We start from the raw sequence: 22,562 nt of genomic DNA on the forward strand, positions 1-22,562 counted from the left end.
TCCTGAAGCCAATTTTTTATTCAAGCTGACACTGATGCTCCTATGCCATGAGCCTCAATTTTGTTAACCAACCTTTGATGTGGCACTTTGTCAAACACTTTCTTAAAATCCATATAGGTAATATCTATTATTTCCCCTTCAACAGCCTTCTCTGTTACTTCATCAAAAAATTAAATTAGTCAAGCATGATCTGCCTTTCACAAATTTATGCTCTAGAAAGCTATGTGTCTGTCCATAGAATGTTGGTTAGACTGCACCTGTAGTACTTTGTGCAGTTTTGGTCCCCTTACATCAGGAAGGGTATCATTGCCCAAGAGGGAATGCAATGAAGGTTCACCAGACTTGTTCCCGGGACGGTGGGACTGTCCTGTGAAGAGAGATTGGGGAAACTAGGCCTGTATTCTCCAGGGTTTTGAAGAATGAGAGGTGATCTCATTGAAATCTACAAAATACCTAAAGGGATAGACAGGGTCGACGCAGGCAAGATGTTTCTCCTGGTTGGGGAGTCTAGAACCAGGGGACACAATTTCAAAATAAGGAGGAAGCCACTTAGGAGGCGTTTTTTTACTCGGAGGGTTCTCTACCCCCGAGAGCTGTGAGTAGGTTTAAAGCAGAGATTGACAGATTTATAAATACCCACGGCATAAAGGGATATGGGGATAGTGTGGGTAAAAGAAATTAAAGTGGATGATCAGCCATGATCGTATTGAATGGTGGAGCAGACTCAATGGGCTGAATGGCCTAGTTCTGCTCCATTGTTCCTATGTTCCTATGATGGATCTCCTTAATTAACTCAAACTTCTCAAGTGTCTGTTAATGTTTTCCATTATTATTGTTTCTAAAACCTTACCTATCAACTGATGTTAAACTGAATGGCCTGAAATAACTAGGAATGTCCTTATATACTTGCCTGAACAAGGGTGTCCCATTTGCCACATTCTCCACTACTCTAACACCTCCCCTGTATCTAGGGAAAATTGGCAGATTAAGGCAAGCCTTTCCACTACCTTCACCCCTGCTTCCCTTAGTAACCTGCATGCAAGCCATCTGGACCAGGTGACTTATCCACTCCAAGCATAGGCAGCCTTTCCAGTGCATCCCACTCATTACTTAGCTCTACCATCTCTGTCTTACTGATATCTTGTCAACAGAATCTTCCTAAGTAAACACCGATGCAAAGCACTCATTAGGCATTCTGGCTTTGTCCAACACCTCTAAGTATATATCGCCCTCTTTGGGTGGAATTTTATCGCCCCGTCGCAGCAGAGACAGGGCTGAAAATGAGGCAAGTTGTTCAAAAGTCCACTGACTGCGGTAGGACCGTAAAATCCTGCCGGCGTAAAATTCCGCCCTTTGTCCCTAATAAGCCCATGCCACATTTTGTTAGTCGCTTTCTAATTAAATTGCCCAATATGACCACTTAATTGTTTTTGCACATATTTGCAATTTCCCTGCAGATTTGCTCCTCTATTTCTCTCTCACTATTTAGAAGTTGCTAAAATACCCCACGTAACTCAATCATACCCTTTTTCTCCTCAGCGCTAACCAAATGGATTCTGCCCATGCCCGCTCAAGGACATCCTCTCTTTCCAACAATATAATACCTTCCCTAATCAGTACTGCCACCACACCTCCCTTTCTACCTGCCCTATTGTAATAAACTTGGAGAGTGCAGGATGGGTTTCTTGTAAGGAACAGTGAACTTAAGTAACAGACTTCAGAGGAGGCTACATGTTTATTTCAAGACCAAGGGCAGAATCTTCTGTTCGGCATGAGTGGGTGAGCCCCGCACGCCGACACATAAAATGACGTGTGGTGACTTCACACCATGCGTCATTCTGATCTTCCATTCGGCTGGCGGGGAGCAGAGTCGGCTGCACACCTGCCGAACTGTCAAAGGCCTGTTAAGGCCAATAATGAACTAATTAAGCCTATTCAGAAAGCTGCCCCTCCAACCTTAAGGTTGGGGGGCAGGTGAAGAGCCCAGGCGGCCTTCGCATTTTTCATGAAACTTCATCCAGGAGCGGGATGAGGTTTCATGAAGGTTTCATTAGTTAAATATAAATTTTCCCGAAAATTCATAAACATGTCCCAGCTCATGTGACACTGTCACAGGAGGGGACATGCCTGAATAATTTCATCTTTTTATTTTTTCCAAGGCAGTTCCTTGCCTCAGGGAGATTTCTGTGCTTTTTCGCGTGCGTTAATTGGCCCGCCCACGTAAAATGGTGGCGCACAGCTGATCGTGGGTGGCGATCGGCTTCACACCCACCCGCACCCACTCCTGACTGGCCCATCCAGCGGGGAGAAGATTCTCCCCCAAGGCTAAAAATCTCTGCCCCTCAGGTTCCGCACGCATTTAAGGCTGATTGGTCTACATAGTCATATGATCCCCATAATAGTAAGAAATGGTTTAACTTACAATTTAACTTACATTCCTCCCTCTTTACTTTTCTTTTACCCTCTTATTTACAAAACATCTTAATCCATATTATATGCAATTATATACAGCTCATGCCATTATAAATTTAGTCTTTGAGGAGGTTTTTGGATTCAGGTAGAATGCCGCAACTCTACAACTGAAGGTTCTTCCATTGGATAAATTTGAACAGGATCTGGAGCTTCGGAGATATCCCTAGACACTAGCAGTTCAGAATTATTTACTCCAACAGTGACATCAGGTATGTCTGTACTTTATCGATCTGGCACCTTAGGTGTCGAAGTTTTGACTTAGATTCCAGTGGATTAACTAGTTGTTGGAGGGTTTCTCGACTTCTGAGATGATCCATTTGTTCTCTAGCAATCCTGTTCTCCACTTCTACTTGATAAGATAAAGGTCCTGTTCCAGAGACGATTGTACCAGGGACCCATCTCAGTCCAGTTGCAAAATTTCGTAGAAAAATTGTCTCTCTCACAGTAAATGCTCAACCTTTATTGTGAACGTCATGATTTACTTTCCGACTCCCCTGGTTTCTCTCCACCTTCCCCTCTAAATTGGGGAATACTAGATTCAATCTTGTATGAAGTCGGCGCTTCATTAACAATTCTGAAGGTGTTAAACCAGTGGTCGCATGAGGAGTTGTGTGATAGCTGAACAGGCATCATGAAATTTGTGTTTCTAATGTTGCCTCTGATAGTTTCTTCACGCCCATTTTAAAGGTTTGTACTGCTCTTTCTGCCAAGGCACTAAATGAGGGATTATACAGTACTATTCTGGTGTGTTTAATCCCATTTAGGTTCATCCCATTTAGATTGGAATCCGGTGCTAGTGAAAGCAGTACCATTGAGTAACCTCAGGTAAACCATGAACACTGAAACGCTGGAGCAGTTTTTCAATGGTTGTAGACGAAGTAGGTGCTCTCACTTCAAACACATCCATCCATTTGGAATGTGCGTCGATAATCGCAAGAAACATGGTACCTAGAAATGGACCTATATCGTCTATATGTAGTCTAAACCAGGGTCACCAGGCCACTCCCACAGACACAGTGGAGCTGAAATGGTCAACTTCTGCTGTTGCTGACACTGAAGACAGTGTTTCACTATTTTTTCTATATCATTGTCTATACTTGGTCACCAGATATAATTTCGTATGAGCATCTTCATTTTCGAAACACCAGGATGCGCACTATGAAGTTCTTCTAATAATGGTTCTCTTCCTTGCACAGTAACAAAGACTCATGCTCCCCATAACAAGATACCATCTTGACAACTCAGTTTGGATCTGCATAACAAGGAACGGTTTTAATTCTTCAGGAACTTGTGCATTTGACTATCCTTGCAACACTTGTTCAAGGACTCTTGCTAAAATTGGATCCCGATTCATACAATTTTATCTGTCTTGAGCAGACTGTTGAGAAATTCAATGCAAGTACTATTTCTTGAGGTACTGGAACATGTGTAATACTTTCAGGCAAAGGGAAATGCCTGAGCCTGTCTGCATTTGTTGCGTGCACACACAGACTGTGCATAAAAGTGTACTTGAATGCTGACAAAATTAAAGCCCATCTTTGAATTCTAGCAGAGGCTATCGGTGGGAATGCCTTATCTTCAGTAAACAATCCTAACAGTGGTTCATGATCTGACACCATGGTGAAGTGTCGACCGTGTAACTATTACTGGAACCTCTTTACTCCAAGTACAATAGATAAGCCCTCTTATCAATTTGTGAGTAACATTTTTTGGCTACAGAAAGGGTTCTGGATTCATATCCTATCCGTCTTTCAGATCCATCCTCCATCTTTGATGACAATAACACTCCATAGGGAGATGCGTCACAAGCGAGTAACAATTCCTTAGACAGATCATATTGCACTAGCAGACATGATGAGTGTGAAAGCTTCTTGAAAGTTTCCTCTTGCTGAGCCTTCCAGGACCATCTGTGGTTCTTCTTCAATAATAAATGCAAAGTAACTAACACTGTAGATAGATTAGGCAAAAATCGACCATGATAGTTTACCATGCCCAAAAAAGACTTGAGCTCCGTGACGTTACTAGGAAATGATGCTTCCTTGACTGCCCTGACTTTCTCCTCTAATGGTTACAACCCTTGGGCATCCACTCGATGACCCAGATATGCAACTTCCTTTGCTTGAAAGGTGTACTTTTGTTTTGTTAAACAAATGCCAGCTTCTAAAAATCTCTTCAGAACCTCTTCCGGGTTTGCCACATGCCCTGCTTCTGTGGATCCTGTGATTCGGATGTTGTCCAGGTACACAATAACTCAGGGAAGTCCTTATAATAAGCTTTCCATAGTTCTCCGGAAAATTGCTCAGGCAGAGGTCACACTGAAGGGTAGGCATGTTACTGGTATAGGCCCCTGTGCGTGTTTATAGTGACATAACTTCTTGATGTGTTGTCCAGCTTGAGCTGCTGATATGCATGGCTCATGTTCAGTTTATTATAAGATTTTCCTCCTGCAAGTTTAGCATACAGATCTTCAATTTTTGGGATTGGGTGTTTGTCTAATTTTGCAGCCTTGTTGCTGTTAATTTGTAATCCCTGCAGATACAAATGGTTTGGTCTGACTTTAGCACAGGAACTATGGGTGCTGCCCATTCTGAAAACTGGACTGGCTGTATTATTACTAATTTCTCCAATTGCATAATTCCGCATCAACCTTTTCTCTCATAGCATAAGACACAGCTCTTGGCTTAAAAAACTGGGGTGTTGCTTCAGGGTCCACCTATATTTTAGCTTGCAGACCTTTGATTTTCCCCAACTCATCCTGGAATACTCGGTCATGCTTTTTCAGGAACTCTGGGATCCCTCCAGTCCTAACCTGAAAAATTTCTGACCAATTTAGCTTGATTTCCTTCAACCAATCACAGCCCAGAAGGCTAGGTCCTTCTCCAGTTACAACAATTATTGGCAGCTGAGCCATCTGTGTCTGTATGATACAGGTACAGGGGTGATGCCTTTCACCTGTATTGCTTCTCCTGTATGTGTCTTTAACTGAGCAGCAGTTTTCTCCAAACTCAATGACTGGGTACCTTCTCTGAGATATTTAAAGATGTGTTCTCCCACCACTGTGGTTGATGCTCCTATGTCCCCTTCCATGAGCAGAGGCTTATCATTTATTTGAAGTGTAACAATGATTGGTTCAGTTTACCTGGCCTTCAGATTGTGTAGGAAATAAACATCAGCCTCAGTAACTTCTGGCTCTTCTGTACAGTACACTTCATTTAACTTGACCTGCTGTCTGAATGGCTGCCTTGATCGAGTTCTGCACTGTTTAACAATGTGCCCTTTTTATTGGCAGTAGTGGCCTTCTGCCTCTTTAAATCTTTAAATCTGGGTGCATGATTTCCCCACAACTGTAACACTTTAACTTCTAGGTTACTGGTGAGCTGCTTCCAGCATTGCCTTTTGTTTCTCTAGCGGTAGGGACCTTGTCCTGCTTCACTGTAGCCTTCCTGGTCTTCGCGCCACACCCAGTGGTGGGTTCCCACCATAGCCACAGAACGGCGCCATGTTGCACACTCTGCAGAGCCTGCAGGTCCCTCTCAGCGCTCTCCATTGCTAGCGGTATCTCCATGACGCACTTCAGGTCTATCTCAACTTCTGCAAGCAAACGGCGCTGAATGGCATTGTTGTTTGTGCCACAAACTAAACAATCTCGAAACATGTTGTTTAAAGAGTCACCAAAGCCACAGTGCTCTGTTAACTGCTTTAACTTCATGATGTATGTTGCAATTGACTCACAGGGGGCCCTTACGTGAGAGTTAAACTTGAATCTTTGCATAATAACTGAGGGTTTAGGCTGAAAATGTCCTTTCACGATGTCTACTAGCTCAGTGAAGGATCTGGAATTTGGTGCGGTCAGAGCCATCAAGCTATGGATCAGGTTATATGTTTTGCTCCCACAGACACTTAGGGGAATTGCCTTCTGTTTCTCCTCTGCTGTTATTTCGTTAGCTACAAAGTAGAATCCGAATCACTCGATGTATTGACTCCAGTCCTCGACGGATGAGTTGTACGAGTCAATTCTACTAAAGTGAGGCATTGTTGGTGAGTATACTTTTCTTCCCTTAAAAATCGGAATACAGTCGTGAGGTGAGGTGCTGCATCGATGCTATTTATCCTCATCGCCAGTTGTAATAAACTTGGAGGGTACAGGACAGGTTCCTTGTAAGAAACAGTGAACTTTATCAACAGACTTCAGATGAGGCTACATGCTTGTTCCAAGACCAAGTCCATAAAGCTCCACCCCGACAGTTCCCTGTGCTTAGGGCTGATTGGTCTATATTGTCACATGATTCTCATTAACAGTAAGAAATGGCTTAACTTACAATCATTACGCCTATCTTCTCTGAACACTGTATCCTTGAATATTAAGCGTCCAGTCTGCACCATTTTTAAGCCACATTTCTGTATTATCACTACATCATATTGCTACCCACCTATTTGTTCTTGTAGCTCCCCAGCCTTATTCACCACACTTCGTGTGTTTACATATATGCATTCTAACCTTTCTTTGCATTCCTCATAGTCCATCTTAGTCTGCTCTGAACCAATATGGTACTATGTCCTTCTCCAGCACTATCCAACATCTCACTCCTTTATGCACCTTATTTCTCTTTTTTACTGGGTACACATCCCCCTGCCAATTTAGCTTAAACACTCATCAACCATATTAGTGAACCTTCTTGCGAGGATACTTATGCCAGTCCTGTTGAGGCATAATCCATCCCTTTTGTATAGGTGCCTCCTGTCCCAGAACTAGTCTCAATGCTCCAAGAATCTGAAGCCCTCCCTCCTGCACCATGCCTCAAACTATGCTAACTTCCTATTTCTGCTCTATGTGCCACTATGAGCAAACAATTTTTTTCTTAATCTCATCCTTCATTATTGATAACAATTTCTAATTGATAAACATTGCATTCTTTTAGCAGGAATTGAAGGAGAAATAATTCACAAATAGCTGTTTTTGTTATGAGCTTAAGGGTGAGAAAGGGGAGTGTCACAATAAGGAACAAGCCTTTGGAATACAAACACAGAAAGAAAAAGTTAAGGAAAGAAGGAAGAACTTACATTATTTAGCACTTTAACCCATTCACAGGAGTGCTACTTAACCAATGATTTTTGAAATGATGCTCTGTAAGTTGTTACAGCAGCTAATGGTTTCATAACAAGGTCCCACAAACAGCAAATGAGTTGAATGATCAGATAATCCGGTTTCTTTATAGATTAACTTGAAGAAAGATCTTGACCAGAGCACTCGGGGAGCACCCTGCTCCTCTTGGAATAATGCATAAACAGCCCTGGTTTAACATTTCATCCAAAAGACAGTGCCTTTCAACAATGCAGCACTCCCTCTGCACTGAAATGTCACATGAATTATGTGTCCAAGCTCTGGAGTTGAGCATTAACTTCTCACTCAGAGACAGTCCTGAGAGACTAACCCATGGAAATGGCATTAATAGAGCACAAATTATTGTATTGCTCTGGTTGATACTGATCTTGTGGAAAGACAGTTTTTATTTTCACTGCCATCAATTAAGTGATACAAGTAATACATAATTGGAGTTCTTTCTATGGAGAACTGTCTAAATACTTTTGAAAGTCATTATGTATTTTATCCAACATAGATGAATATTGACATTTCACTGTAACAAGCTTGAAGATTAAATGTTAGAAATGATTAAATTAAGTAGGCAGTCACTAATATAAACTGTTGCATATCACATCACTAAATATTCCACTATTAACATTTTACTGTCAGCATGAAGACTATTTTTATAATAACTATATTTGAATACAAATATAATTACAGAAGTATCAGTAAAGCAGACTAGTGAATATATACATATGTACTGACACTAACAAAAGCTGATTATCAACACTAAATGTATCTTTTTTTATTCAAACAAAGTAACTTACCATATTTTAACGACTGAGAACATCAATTTTATTAAAGTTCCCTATTCCTTGAAAAAAGTAAAATAAGCTTAACGTGCTCATGAGCAAGAGACTGCAAAACTTTGCTCAGTTTTAGCACCTATGAGCACAGATCTACACAAAAGTATGTAGTCTGAAATAGAAAAACAAATATTTTATAAAAGACTGTTTACTCCTTGTTTGCCTTTCACAAAATTTCCTTCAGAAAAGCTGTACCTGAAAAACGAGGAAAGGCTTTACATACCCTCACATCTGTAAGATTTGTATCAAAAGTGAATGTGTCAAGGGCACATCCAGTAATATGTTTTAACCCTTCCAGGACAGTAGAAATACTTGCACCAGTTTGTTAAGGAAGTAGTGCTCAGTCGTCAATATGTATATGTAGATTCCCATTTCTCTGTTGTAATAGCCAGTATTCCAAACAAGCAGATACTTTGACAGAGGTTCTTGCATAAAAGAAAAGGTTTTTTAACTGAAAGCTGCGAATGGTGCTGTGTATACAAAAGGTTAAACCTCCCTCCCTCCACTTAAATACAGGTATACCTGCATTCCACAACTGAGTCTTGACTTTAACCAGAATAAACCTGTTTTTGTTAGTGCATTTTATTGGAATTGCATGAAATTTACAAATATAGGACAGCTAAGCACTGATTAGAATCACAGTATCACTAAGACTGATTGTTTAAATCCAGTATATACAACGATTTAATTACTTACTGTGTGGTTACGTGAGGATTTATAACTTTTAACATGAAACAATGTGATCAAAGTGACAATCTACAAAAAAAAAATCTGTTGCAATTTTGAAGTTGCCATAATATACATTCTGTGCAATATGGAACTATAATCAGCCACTTCCTGCTAAAAGAAAATAATTTGGTGAGCCTTTGAGGAAGATTAGAGGTTAGGACTATAATTGTCACAATGATGTCATGCCTAATTGGCTTGCTGATAGATTTTTGGAAGGCATCTGATAAAGTTCAACAAGTGTGATTACAGGTAAAATAAATGTAATTGAATTAATAGGAAATTAGCTGAGCAGATTCAAAAATGATTCCGAAATAATGCTGTAGCTTAATGGGCTACAGGACCAAGTGTTGGAAAGTGGGATTAGTTTGAATCGCTGTTTTTCAACTGGCACAAACATGATGAGCCAAACGGCCTCCTTCTGTGTTGTAAATTTTCTATATTTCCGTGTAGAAAGCAAAAGCTGGTTGCTAAATGCATAAATCTTTGCCTGCGGTCAGTGGCTGACGGAGATGAGTAATATGGCCTGAAACGTTCAGATGGGATATTATCAAAAGAGAGGAAAGCAAAATGAAGGCAGGTTCCAGTCACACCATTTATGGAGGATCCTGGAACTGACTGCTGATAGATCAGTGACAGCATAGCAGAATCGGCTACATCCTGCAAACCCTGGGCGATGTTATGATAAAGCTCTCAGTAGCTACTTTCTATTGTTCCCCAAAAATGATACCCCAAGGCAAGAAGGCCAGTTGTCAAAGTTTTGACTTTAGATGCACTGACTAGTCTGGAGGCCTCTCTGTTGAGGAGGCAGTGGAGGGACAAATACAAATGTTCTTGGTGCTATCATTTGCTTCAAGTAGCAAAATATCCTCCCTGGATATTTGCACCAATGCTCTGCCGTTACCCTGCCCCCCTTATCTTAGGTCCTCTAAGATGGTCCTCAGTGGTGCCATGTGAGTGCGATATTCATTCAGCATGCTTCTTTTTAAAGTGGGGACCCAGAAATCTGAGCCCATGAGCTCAGGATTCAAGGACAGGCTTTCATAGAGCTTCTACTCCCCACTGTCAGATAATTTCACTTCTGAGTCCTGTGGTGCCGAGAGAATAATAAATGAAGGAGTGCCAAGCATATAAAGAGACTATAAGGAAGTGATAGTGACCATGAAGTTTACCTGAGCTATTCAAGTGATGTCATGAAACTTCTCCCTGCACTGTAAGGGTATCTTGGGGGTCAAGGAAGTACCAATCACTGTCACAGACCCTAAACTGCCATTCCTCCGGTTTTATATCTATATTATGTGGACATAAGGCTTGGTTCCCTGAAGCTCACTGCTCCTTTCTTCAGTTTTGCTGTTATTCTAATTTCCCAGGTTGCCTGTTCCTCCAATGCTCCAAGCACCCCTACAAGAAACAGCAGGTTTTCTATTCTACTTGGTCTCTGTCACTCCCCCAGGTGTCTTCTGGTTCCAATAGCCACCACCCAACTGGAAAGCACCTTTCACGTGATGAAACACTAAACCTTATTCTATCATTAACTGAAGGAGTCAGCCCACGATGCTCATGCACTTAGGGAGAATAAGATGCAGCATTCAGCAGCAATGTGGGAAAAGAGATGTGAGGACCAGAATAAAAACACAGTAATCAATGAAAAGGTGAATAAAATATCAGGCAAGGGCAGTGGCCGGTATATGGAGTTAGGTTGTAGTTCAGCCACAATCTCATTGATTGGAGAACAGGCCCAAGCGGCTAAATGGCCTACTTGTGTTCCTATGTTCCTCTATCACCCCCACTTATCAGAAAGGCAGCTTCAGTGTCACTAGCCATTATTTTCTGGCCTCATGATCTGAATGTGCACCACCCCTGGAGTTCCCACTCACACCACTTCACTCCATTGGATTCCACTATCTTGCCAGCTTCCAGTTCACGCAAAGCTCAGAAGCGGAAGCAGCAGGAAATATCTATCAACATCCTGGGGTTTACCATTGACCAAAAACTGAACTGGACCATTCATGTAAATACTGTGACTACAAGGGCAGGTCAGACACTGGGAACTCAGTGGCAAGTAACTCACCTCCTGAATCCCCAAAGTCTGTACACTAAACACAATGCAAAAGTCAGAAGTATGATGGAATACTCTCTACTCGCCTGGATGAGTGCAGCTCCAACAACACTCAAGAAGCTTGACACTGTTCAGGACAAAGCAGCCCATTTGATTGGTACTCCACCCACCACCTTAAAAATTCACTCCGTCCACCACCGACGCACAGTAGCAGCAGTGTGTACCATCTACAGATGTACTGCAGAAACTCACTAAGGCTCCTTAGACAGCACCTTCCAAACCCATGACCTCTACCACCTAGAAGGACAAAGGCAGCAGATGGATGGGAACACCACCTCCCTCCCCCCACCACCACCACTGCAAGTTCTCCTCTAAGCCACACACTATATTTATTTGGAACTGTATCACCATTTCTTCACTGTCACTAGGTCAAAATCTTGGAACTCCCTTCCTAACAGCACTGTGGTGTACCTACACCACATGGACTGTGCCGGTCTAGCCGGTGATGCTCACATTTCGTGAAAGAATAATTTTTAAAAAATGGAATGTGAAACCATCCTGGTTAGCCCCTCCTCCTTTTAGAATGCAAAATTTCTGTGGGGCAGACAAGTGTCGAACAGTCACGCCCCGATGGAAACTACCACAATCTGAGCTTTTGGGCAGAGATCCAGCATGAAAGGTTCCACCCCATTTCCAACTTCATTCACTGGTGAACCACCATAGTTGTGCTTGAGAAAATTCAGGCCCAAAGTTTGCTGAAATCATATGAGTCATTTTTAGAAGCATGTAACTGAGAATTAAATGATCATTACATAGATGTACCATTGTCTTGAGCTTTATCTCTCCAATGAAGGAATCAAACTGAGAACTGATAGCACAAGCAAAAGACTTAAGAGAAAATGCAACACACAATTTCAAATAATTTCTTTCTATCAGTTAATTTGTTATAAATCAGTTTTCTCTTTTTACATGTGTAGGATACATCCTTCCGATTTTATGGGGATCAATGTTTGCTATTGGTACTGAACTGCAAATCATACAAATTGTCTTTGAGTACAATCATATGTAACCATTACGTATCTACAAACTTCATATTCATTCAATATTACGAATACCTGAAGTAGTTGAAGATGCATTTAACTTGTCAGTTTACATTACAAAACTGGCTGACTTAGTAATTTTCACAAACATGTGTCTGTCCCTGGACACATACTGGGATACTCCTCACTGCCCACCAAACAGTAAAACAAACTAAAAGCAAAATACTGCAGATGCTGGAAATCTGAAACAAACACAAAATGCTAGAAAAACTCAGCAGGTCTGACAGCATCTGTGGAGAGAGAAAAACAGAGTTAACATTTCGAGTCCATCTGACCCTTCTTCAGAACTGAGGAGAAGTGGAAATGTGGTTAAATTTATACTGTTTAAAGGGAGTGGGGCAGGTAGAGCTGGATAGAAGGACAGCGATAAAGAGGACAAAGGAGGGATTGCCAAAGATGTCATGAACAAACAAAATAATTGCTTCCAGAAAATAGCAAACAGAGCTTAATTTTAAATTTGCAATGCATAAAATTTCTGTGTAAACAACTATAATACAGATGTTTTTGAATACGGAACAAGATGAGCCTTTACTTTTGCCATAGTAATGCCGCACTGGTTCTTCCATTCCCCCTTAACAGAGAAAAACTTTCTTCTCAAAAATTAATTACTATTGTGACTTTCAATAAGATATAGTGTTATGGGCCTTCTGTTCAGTGTTACAAAGTAACTTGCTTAATATCTGTCTGCAGGCCCATGCTTACTTAAAATGTCATGATATGCAAAATGCAGATTTAACTTTAAGTTTCACCTTCGGTTCCCTTGGCCTTGCAAAGATCTGGAACTCTACAATGAAGCCAGGAAGACACTCAATCTCAATATTCATTCTACCGTTTTTCCTGAGGTTCTCTGGCATTCGATGAATGCTTCTGGGTAAAATCTATACCAAACTCTCAATCTTAACAGCTTTTCAAGGAAAGGTGTCTGATTAGGGGCAGAATTTTCCGTTTGACTGGCAGGTGGACCCGACCGACTCACCGGTGGGCGGGCAGCTGACTGCCGCTGCCAAAACGGGCCGCGCTGCCATTTTCTGCGGGCCGGACAATTAAGGCCCGCCCAGCGGGATAGCGACTCCCGTGGAGAATGGGAAAATAGTCGCGGGGGTGGGCGTGCTCAGACTGCTGGTTCCAATGGGGAGCCGGCAGCCTATATAAAGAGTGGCCAGGCAGCCTGCTTGAGGCAGTGCACCATGGCCACTCGTGGAGAGAGGGAGGAGGTCCGAGTGGACAGCAACATGAGCAGGAGGAGGGGGGCAGGCGGCAGGAGACAGGAGAGGCCAGCAGGGGGCGACTGTGACCCCCCCCCCCACCACCGATTCTCTGATGCGTGCCTTGCTGTCCTCCTCCAAGAGGTATCCATCCATTGGTAGCTGCTGTATCCAGAGGATTAGAGGAGGAGGGCCCCCCATGTCACCAGCCAGGCGTGGGAGGAGGTGGGTGATGCTGTCAGTGCCCATGATGATGTGCGGCGCACTGGCATCCAGAACTGAAAAAGATTCAATGATTTGCTGCGCTCTGGAAGGGTGAGTACCATGTCGGCCTTGGCCATTTGACCCAGAAGTTAACCTTAGCCTTTCAGCAACTGCACCCCCCCCCCCCCCACGTCTCGCTGCCATTACTGCATAGGGCATTTGGCGCAAGCTGGGTGGACAAATGGGTACTGACCATGCTTACATCAGCCTTAGTGGTTGAGGAGAAGAAGGGTTCTCCCCGCAGCATATGTTGGTGTTTGTGGCATTTGAGTAGTCTGGGTGCAACCTGCAGGGGAAGCAGCTAGACATATACTCAGAACTCCAAAACATGTCTTATTGATGGTGATGAGATGGTGGAAGGGAAGCCTCAAGGTGTCGTGGCCAAGTGCCATCTGCTGGCATCGGCGCCGCACCTAGTTGCGCCTCCTTGCCATGGGCGTTAAGACCTGTGTGTTATTCAAAGTGATGGACACCGAATGTGTCCAAGGTGTCCGTTGGGGGAGGGGGTTGGGAGCAGCCGTACTATCTTCTGGGGACTGATCACCAGTAGTGTGGATAAGAGCCACTGGAGGCCTCAGATGGGCCACTGTGGTTGGGGTGCGGCGTGCGTGTGCAGAGTACGTGAGCGAGCAGCCCCAATAAATCCTCTTCACTCTTTTGCAGGCAAAAAGTCAACACAATCAGCAGGAGCGCCAGAGGACAGGTGGTGGGTACACCCTCCTCCAGCGCCTGACACCATTTGAGGAGCAGGCCATGGAGCTGGGGAGGAGGCAGGCAGCCAGGGCAGCAGGTGGCAGCGAGGCTGGTGTCCAGCGGGCAGGTATTTGAGGTCCACAGTCCCATCCATTCTGTCTGCCCACCATCCGAACCACTGATGATTGCTGCAATCGTTAATGCAGCAACACTGCTCATTCACAGACTGAGACACTCTGACACGTGGGTCATACACAAAGGTCCCTTGTCCCCTTGAGGAATCGTGTCTCCACCACCTTCCAAAGTCACCTTATCCCATTTGTGACCACTATCCCCATGGCCTAACGTGCCAGGGCATCGCTGCTGCACAGCCAAAGGCTTTTTGCATCTTAGGGGGGTTGGGACCTCCACCACCCTTTCAGCCAGTGCGTCCCACATTACTCTGTCCAAAAGGCCCTCAGCACCTCACCTGTCAACCTCATGGCACTCAACTTAAATAAATGCCACCATGTTACTCATCGCTGCGCCAAGGGGAAATGTTGCTTTCTGCCCACCCGGTCTATGCCCCTCCTAACGGTATGAAGGTCAATAATGTGACCTGTCAATCTCCTGTGATCCACAGCAAATGTCTCAAGTGTTTGTGATGTTTCCTCAGCACCGCAACTATCCAGACCAGCATGGATCCAGGTCAGGTACCTCTGCACTCTCCCCACTCCAATGGCACATAACATTCCATGTGGCATTCCTGAGGCCATCTGACCAGCCTGACTGCATGTGCCTTTAATGGTTGGGGCTCCTCTTGACTCTTTTCCACCCCACCAATCTTCGTCTTCTTAGGGTCTTGAAGGGCGAGCGACTTATGAGGCTGGGGGGGGAGCGATGAAAGGTTTAACTGACTGGACTATAAATGATGCACTGTCCTTGTTGTTAATTTCAGCATCACCACCACATGGCCGCGCCCAATAACACCGCAGCACCCCCCCCCCCACCCACCTGAGGCCCAACATGTGCAACTTGCAGCACATCATCTCAGCCAGCCAGGCACCAGCGCAGACACAAACACCTCGGTGGGGAAGTTTCCATCGGCTAGTGTCCCAGGTCACAGTGGAGAGGGCACTTCACAATCGCTGGAGGAGATGGCAGGGACAGAGAGTGCCGATGGCGCCAGCAGCTGTAGGGCTGCAGGGGACCAGGCACATGTTGAGTCCGGCACTGATGATGTGCCTGTGGAGTTGTCACCAATGCAGCAGCTGCAGGACAAGCGGCAGGAATCACATTTGCATCTGGCAGGGTTGCATGAGGGTATGCTTCAGTTGGTCTCTACAATGAAGGAGTCCAGGCAGAGTGCACGTGAAGGCACGAACCTCAGGACGGAGCTTCACACTTCCTCTACTGAGAGATTGGTGACTCTCATGGAGACGGGGTTCAATTGGATGGAGAATCTTCTGATTGGGTTACGCTCTGATCTGTAAGCCCTCACAGCGGTACTGGCCACGGGGGTCATTCCCATTGTGGGAGATGTTGTGGGCATCAAGTGTTGGCACTCGGTGCCCATGCATCTGCGGTGAGCAGGGAGGTCCAATGTGACCTCACGTTGGCGCAGCAGCTGCCTGTCCTCGCTGCGAGCTCCTCTCAGGGCACTCTGGATGAGGGCAGCAGCTCCTCTGCCCCTCTGCCAGTGACCGTTGCATCCGCTGAGGCTGCGACAACTGGGGAGATGCCAGCTGTGGAACTGGCCACTCCCTCCCAGGCGGAGCCAGCACAGGCTCCACGGGCCAGAGGGCGCCTGCCAAGGTCATCGAGGCCAACAGGACAGCAGAGTCAGCAGCTGGCTCACAAACCACTCCAAGCGATGGGGCGGCACCAAGACAAGGCATCCGCAAACAGAAGCATAAGGCACGTTAGGCACTCCACGGGTTTGTCACTGGTGATTTTGTGTTGGCCCTAGAATAGGGAACAAGATTCTTCTTATTGGAATGAAAAAGTATGTGTACTTTTTTTGGACATGCTGATCCATGTGTGTGGAGCTAGCTGAAGGATCTTTGGATTAAATTGTCCCGGGTGTCCCTGCCTCCTTGGTGTAGTAACGGGTAGGCGTACTGCCCCTCATCATCGCCCTGTGCTTTCTCATCCTCTGGGGCACTGCTGGATTCATCATGTGCAGCCTCATCCAGGGCATCCAAGTCTTCATTGTCAACTGCATCCCCCCTTTCCTGTGCAAGATTGTGCAGAGCGCAGCATGCTACCACTATCACAGAGACGCGATCTGGGGGTACTGGAGTGCGCCCCCTGAGCGGACCAGACATCAGAAGCGCATCTTGAGAAGACCGATGGCTCTCTCCACCACAGCCCTTGTGGTGCCATGGCTCCTATTGTACCGCTGCTCAGTTCTGTTCTTGGACGGCGTACTGGCATCATGAGCTACATTCGCAGCCTTGTCACCCAGCAGCCAACCATCCAGCCAAGCCGGAGCACTGAAGAGCCCCGGCACCTGGGAGTGTCTGAGGATGTAAGTGTCATGGGAGCTGCCTGGGTACCTTGCACAGATTTGTAGAATCAGCATCCTGTGATCACACACTATCTGCACGTTCATGGAGTGGAAGCCCTTCCTGTTGACAAAGGCACTGGGCTCAACCGCTGGCGCCTTGATGGCCAAATGCGTACAGTCTATTGCACCCTGGACACGGGGGAAGCCAGCAATGGCCGTGAAGCCTCTGGCTCACTGTGTCTGGCTTGCCTGGTCCCAGCGGAAGTGGATGAAGGTCAATGCCCATTGGAACAAAGCATCTGTAACCTGCTTGACACAAGTGTGGACAGCTGATTGGGAGACACTGCAAAGATCACTAACCGAGCCCTGGAAGGAGCCAGAGGCATAGAAGTGGAGGGCAACTGTGAGCTTCAGAGCCGCTGGCATGGGGTGTCCACCCACACAGTTAGGAGATATCTCAGGGCCAATCATCTGACAGATATAGTTGACTTTCTCCCTTGACAGATGGAGTCTCCTTCGGCACTGCACCTCAGTCATATTGAAGTAGCTGCTTCGCTGCCTGTATACCCTGGCAGCAGGATAGTGGCATCTTCTGCAGCCCCTTCCACCTTGGACTACCTCTTGGCTCTGCACCCCTTGTGCCTGAGCCTGGCCTCCCAAAGGTGGCTCCCCTGGAGGCTGATTGTCCAGTCCTGGCCTCCTCCTTATTCTATCCCTCCCTTCCTCCTCAGGGGAGCTGCCTCCAGTGGAGAGGTCAGAACCCATACCCCCAGGCTAAATGGAGGCCTCTGGAAAGCTGCAGGCCCGAGAAAGATTACTGTCTGCAGACTGGTTTCAAAGTACACAAAAAGCTCTTGGAAATCGATGAGAACTGCTAACAACCAAACAGGCAACTTTAAAACATTTCCTGCAATTAAAACTTCGTGGAAAACATGAACTACCCCTCTGAGTCCACATATCCCGTCATTGCATGAGTTTTATTAAAAAATCTGCTACCTGCCTACCCGTTGGGCCAATGCGCCAACCCCAAGTTCGCACGGGCCCCTCAAAATCTTGGCCAATTGGCAAGTTAAGGGCCTTAATGAGGCCTTCAATTAATGGCGGGCAAGCATCCTGCTGTTGAGCGCGCCCGCCTACCGAAATATCGCAATGCCGCGCACTGATGTCAGCACGCTCGCAGGCTCCACCACCCGCACATCAACCGGAATATTCTGGCCTATATGGGAACACATTTCCGCACATTGACAGCGCAGCCCATTGGCAGCTGTTTATTTTTTCAAACAACTACCTTGCTTATCAAGTAAAGTTATTGTAAACCAGGTCCAGTAAACAAAAGGTAGGGTGCAGAAGACTGTAGCATCACACTAACAGATTCTAAATGAAAACCTATATAGACTACAGTGGATTTGAAGACAGGTGTTTTCTTCTTGACACATTCTGTAACACATTTTTGGCAACGTTAACTATTGTCCCATTACAACATTTATCTCTCATTAATTGGTAGTCATGTTAATAGTCATATAATGTGGAAAAATTAGAAGTTATCCATATTGGTAGAAAAAACAGAAATGCAGAGTATTTCTTAAATGGTGAGAGATTGGGAAATGTTGGTGTCCAAAGGGACCTCAGTGTTGTTGTTCATAAGACATTGAAAGCTAACATGCTGGTGCAACAAGCAATTAGGAAGGCAAATGGTATGTTAGCCTTTATTTCAAAAGGGATTTGAGTACAGGAAGGAGTAAGGAAGCCTTGCTACAGTTGTATAGTTCCTTGGTGAAGCCACACCTGGAGTATTGTGTGCAGTTTTGGTCTCCTTACCTAAGGAGGGATATACTGGCCATAGACGGAGTACAATGAAGGTTCACCAGACTAATTCCTGGGATAGTGGGATTGTCCTATGAGGAAAGATTGAGGAGACCGGGCCTGTATTCTCTAGAGTTTAGAAGAATGAGGGGTGACATCATTGAAGTGTACAAAATGTTTGCAGGGCTCGACAGGATGCTGGAAGGACGTTTCCCCTAGCTGGGAGGTCTAGAACCAGGGGACACAGAATAAGAGAAGGCTATTTAGGACTGAAAGGAAAGGAATTTCTTCAGTCAGAGTATAGTTAATCCTTGGCATTCTTCACCCCAGAGGGCTGTGGAGGCTCAGTCATTGAGTATGTCCAAAGCAGAGGTCTATAGATTTCTAGATACCAATGACATTAAGGGATACGGGGATAGTGCGGGGAGATGACGTTGAGGTAAAATATCAGCCATGAGCTGGTTGGAGCAGGCTTGAGGGGCTGAATGGCCTACTCCTGCTCCTATGTTCTTACTGTTGCAGTCATAACAATTCAAACAAAATTTTCAATGCTTCCCTTATAGTGAAATGAGTTATCTTTTTATCTTCGAGGTATGTTAATATGATCATAATAAGTACAAAGGAAATATCAATGAGGAATATCTTCAGATTTTTAAAAATGGTAACCGGGCAAAATGTATAGGGAGAATTTTCTCCCCGTCGGAGGGGTGGGGGGGGGGGGGGGGGGGCGGTGCTGAGTGGGAGCGGGCGCAGGCGGGCACACAGCCGATCGCCACCCATGTTCAGCTGCGCACCGTCATTTTATGTCGGTGGGCCAATTCAGGCCCGCCCAGTTTGATGCGCACCCGGATGCGCTGAGCGCTCCCTGTGAGGGCGGGGGGAGTAGACTAAGTCGGCATGCACGCGAAAGAGCACAGAAATCTGCCTGAGGCACAGAGCTGCCTCAGGGAGGTCAGTTTGGTTATCAAACGTTCCAATAAAGAAAAAAAAATTTAAGACATGTCCCCTCATGTGACATGGATGAGGTTTCATAATAAATGCAAAGGCCGCCTGGACTCTTCGCCTGCCCACCAACCTTAAGGTTGGGCAGGCAGCTCCGTTAATTATTTTTAATTAGTTTTTACATAGCCTTAACAGGCCTTTGACAGTTCGGCAGGTGCGCAGCCAACTCCGGTGCACGCCCACCAAACTGAAAGTTGAAATGACGTGCGGTGTCATTGGGACGCACGCCTGACATCACCGCGTGTCATTGTACGTGTCAGCAAGCGGGGCCCACCCCCCACACACCGACCCGAAGATTCTGGCCGAATGTAAAAGCTAATGGAAAATGGAGATCAAACGTGTCCCTTTGTGATGCTGTTGTTGAACAAAATAAAGGGGAGCAAAAAAAAAAATCAATATTTTTTATTCTTTGCTGTGCTGTTATTTGATGATACCTGGCTGCTGTGGAGCACACAGAGAAAGATGTGAAGGTTTTCCACTGGGGGAACTAAAAAAAACAGACAGCCACACAGCTGGAGCTAACTCAATGATGTTGGGCTTAACTCTTTGGCTGAATATCTGTACAAGGCGGATTTTTCTCTGATTTACAAATTAGCTAGTTGAAAATTAAAATTGTGGGTAGAGGCATGCAGGCTTTTTTCTTATTTATTCATGGGATGTGGGCTTCACTGGCTGGGCCAGCATTTATTGCCCATCCCTAGGTGCCCTTGAGAAGGTGGTGATGAGATGCCTTCTTGAACCATTGCAGTCCCTGTGGTGTAGGTACACCCACAGTGTTGTTAGGGAGGGAGTTCCAGGACTTTGACCCAGTGACAGTGAAGGAGTGGTGATATATTTCCAAGTCAAGATGGTGAGTGGCTTGGAGGGGAACTTGCATGTGGTGGTGTTCCCATGTATCTGCTGCCCTTGTCCTTGTAGATAGTAGTGGTCATGGGTTTGGAATGTGTGCCTAAGGAGCTTTGGTAAGTTTCTGCAATGCAACTTGTAAATGGTGCACACTGCTGCTACTGTGCGTCGGTGGTGGAGGGAGTGAATGTTTGTGGATGTGTTGCCAATCAAATGGGCTGTCCTGGATGGAGTCAAGCTTCTTGAGTGCTGTGGGAGCTGCACTCATCCAGGCAAGTGGGGAGTATTCCATCACAACCCTGACTTGTGTCTTGTAGATGGTGGACAGGCTTTGGGGAGTCAGAAGGTGAGTTACTCTTTGCAGGATTCCTAGCCTCTGACCTGCTGTTGTAGCCACAGTATTTATATGGTTAGTCCAGATCAGTTCCTGATAAATGGTAACCTCCAGGATGTTGATAGTGAGAGATTCAGTGATGGTAATACCATTGAACATCAAGGGTCAATGGTTAGATTCTGTCGGGTTGGAGATGGTCATTGCCAGGCACTTGCGTAGCACAAATGTTACTTGCTATTTATCAGCCCAAACCTGGATGTGGTCCAGGTCTTGCTGCATTTGGACATGGACTGCTTCAGTATCTGAGGAGTCACAAAAGGTGCTGAACATTGTGCAATCATCAGCAAATGTCCCTACTGTCATTGATGAAGCAGTTGAAGATGGTTGGGCCAAGGACACTACCTTGATGAATTCCTGCAGTGATATCCTGGAGCTGAGATGACTGACTTCCAACAACCACAAGCATCTTCCTGTGTGCTAGGTGTGACTCCAACCAGCAGAGAGTTTTCCCCGATTCCCATTGGCTCCAGTTTTGCTAGGGCTCCTTGATGCCACACTCAGTCAAATGCGGCTTTGATGTCAAGGGCAGTCACTCTCACCTCACCTTTAGAGTTCAGCTCCTTTGTCCATATTTGAACCAAGGCTGTAATGAGGTCAGGAGCTGAGTGGCCCTGGTGGAACCCAAACCGGGCATCAGTGAGCAAGTTATTGCTAAGCAGGTGCTGCTTGATAGCGCTATTGATGACCCCTTCCATTACTTTACTGATGATCAAGAGAAGACTGATGGGGCAGTAATAGGCCTAGTTGGATTTGTCCTGCTTTTTGTGTGCAAGACACGCCTGGGCATTTTTCCACATAGCCGGGTAGATGCCAGTGTTGTAGCTATACTGGAACACCTTGGCTAGGGGCACAGAAAGCTAGGGAGCACAAGTCTACAGCACTATTGCCGGAATATTGTCAGGGCCCATAGCCTTTGCACTGTCCAGTGCCTCCAGCTGTTTCTTGATGTCATGCGGAGCGAATTGAATTGGCTGAAGACTGATTTCTGTGATGTTGGGGAGCTTCAGAGGAGGCTGAGATGGATTATCCACTCAGCACTTCTGCATGAAGATTGTGGTAAATGCTTCAGCCTTATTTTTGCACGGATGTGCTCCTCCATCATTGAGGATGGGGATATTTGTGGAGCCTCCTCCTCCAGTGAGTTGTTTAATTGTCCACCACCATTCACAGCTGGATGTGGCATGACTGCAGAGCTCAGATCTGATTCATTGGTTGTGGGATCGCTTAGCTCTGTCTATCTGCTGCTTATGCTGTTTGACATGCAAGTAGTCCTGTGTTATAGCTTCACCAGGCTGACACCTCAATTTTAGGTATGTCTGGTGCTGCTCCTGGCATGCCCTCCTGCACTCTTCATTGAACCAGGGTTGATCCCCTGGCTTGATAGTAATGGTAGAGTGGGGGATATGCCGGCCATGAGGTTACAGATTGCGTCCAAGTACAATTCTGCTGCTGCTGATGGCCCACAGCCCAATCTCCAGCATGGTGGTGGTGCCACACAACGCAATGGAGGGTATTTTCAACGTGAAGGCAGGACTTCATCTCCAGAAGGACTGTGCAGTGA

At 45.5% G+C, this 22,562-nt stretch overlaps 1 protein-coding gene across 1 annotated transcript in view; it reads right to left on the reverse strand.

The window, feature by feature from the left end:
* LOC121276720 (transient receptor potential cation channel subfamily M member 6-like) overlaps positions 1–13,130 on the reverse strand; it is a 195,206-nt gene extending 182,076 nt beyond the window's left edge. The window contains exons 1-2 of the mRNA XM_041185268.1: positions 13,056–13,130; positions 11,848–11,961 (exon numbers count right to left, since the gene is read on the reverse strand). Of these exons, the coding sequence (XP_041041202.1) occupies positions 11,848–11,961; positions 13,056–13,130 (189 nt within the window). The remainder of the gene's footprint in view (positions 1–11,847; positions 11,962–13,055) is intronic.
* Positions 13,131–22,562: the final 9,432 nt, after the last annotated feature.

Source organism: Carcharodon carcharias, chromosome 4 (assembly GCF_017639515.1).
Source record: "Carcharodon carcharias isolate sCarCar2 chromosome 4, sCarCar2.pri, whole genome shotgun sequence".
NCBI lineage: Eukaryota > Metazoa > Chordata > Chondrichthyes > Lamniformes > Lamnidae > Carcharodon > Carcharodon carcharias.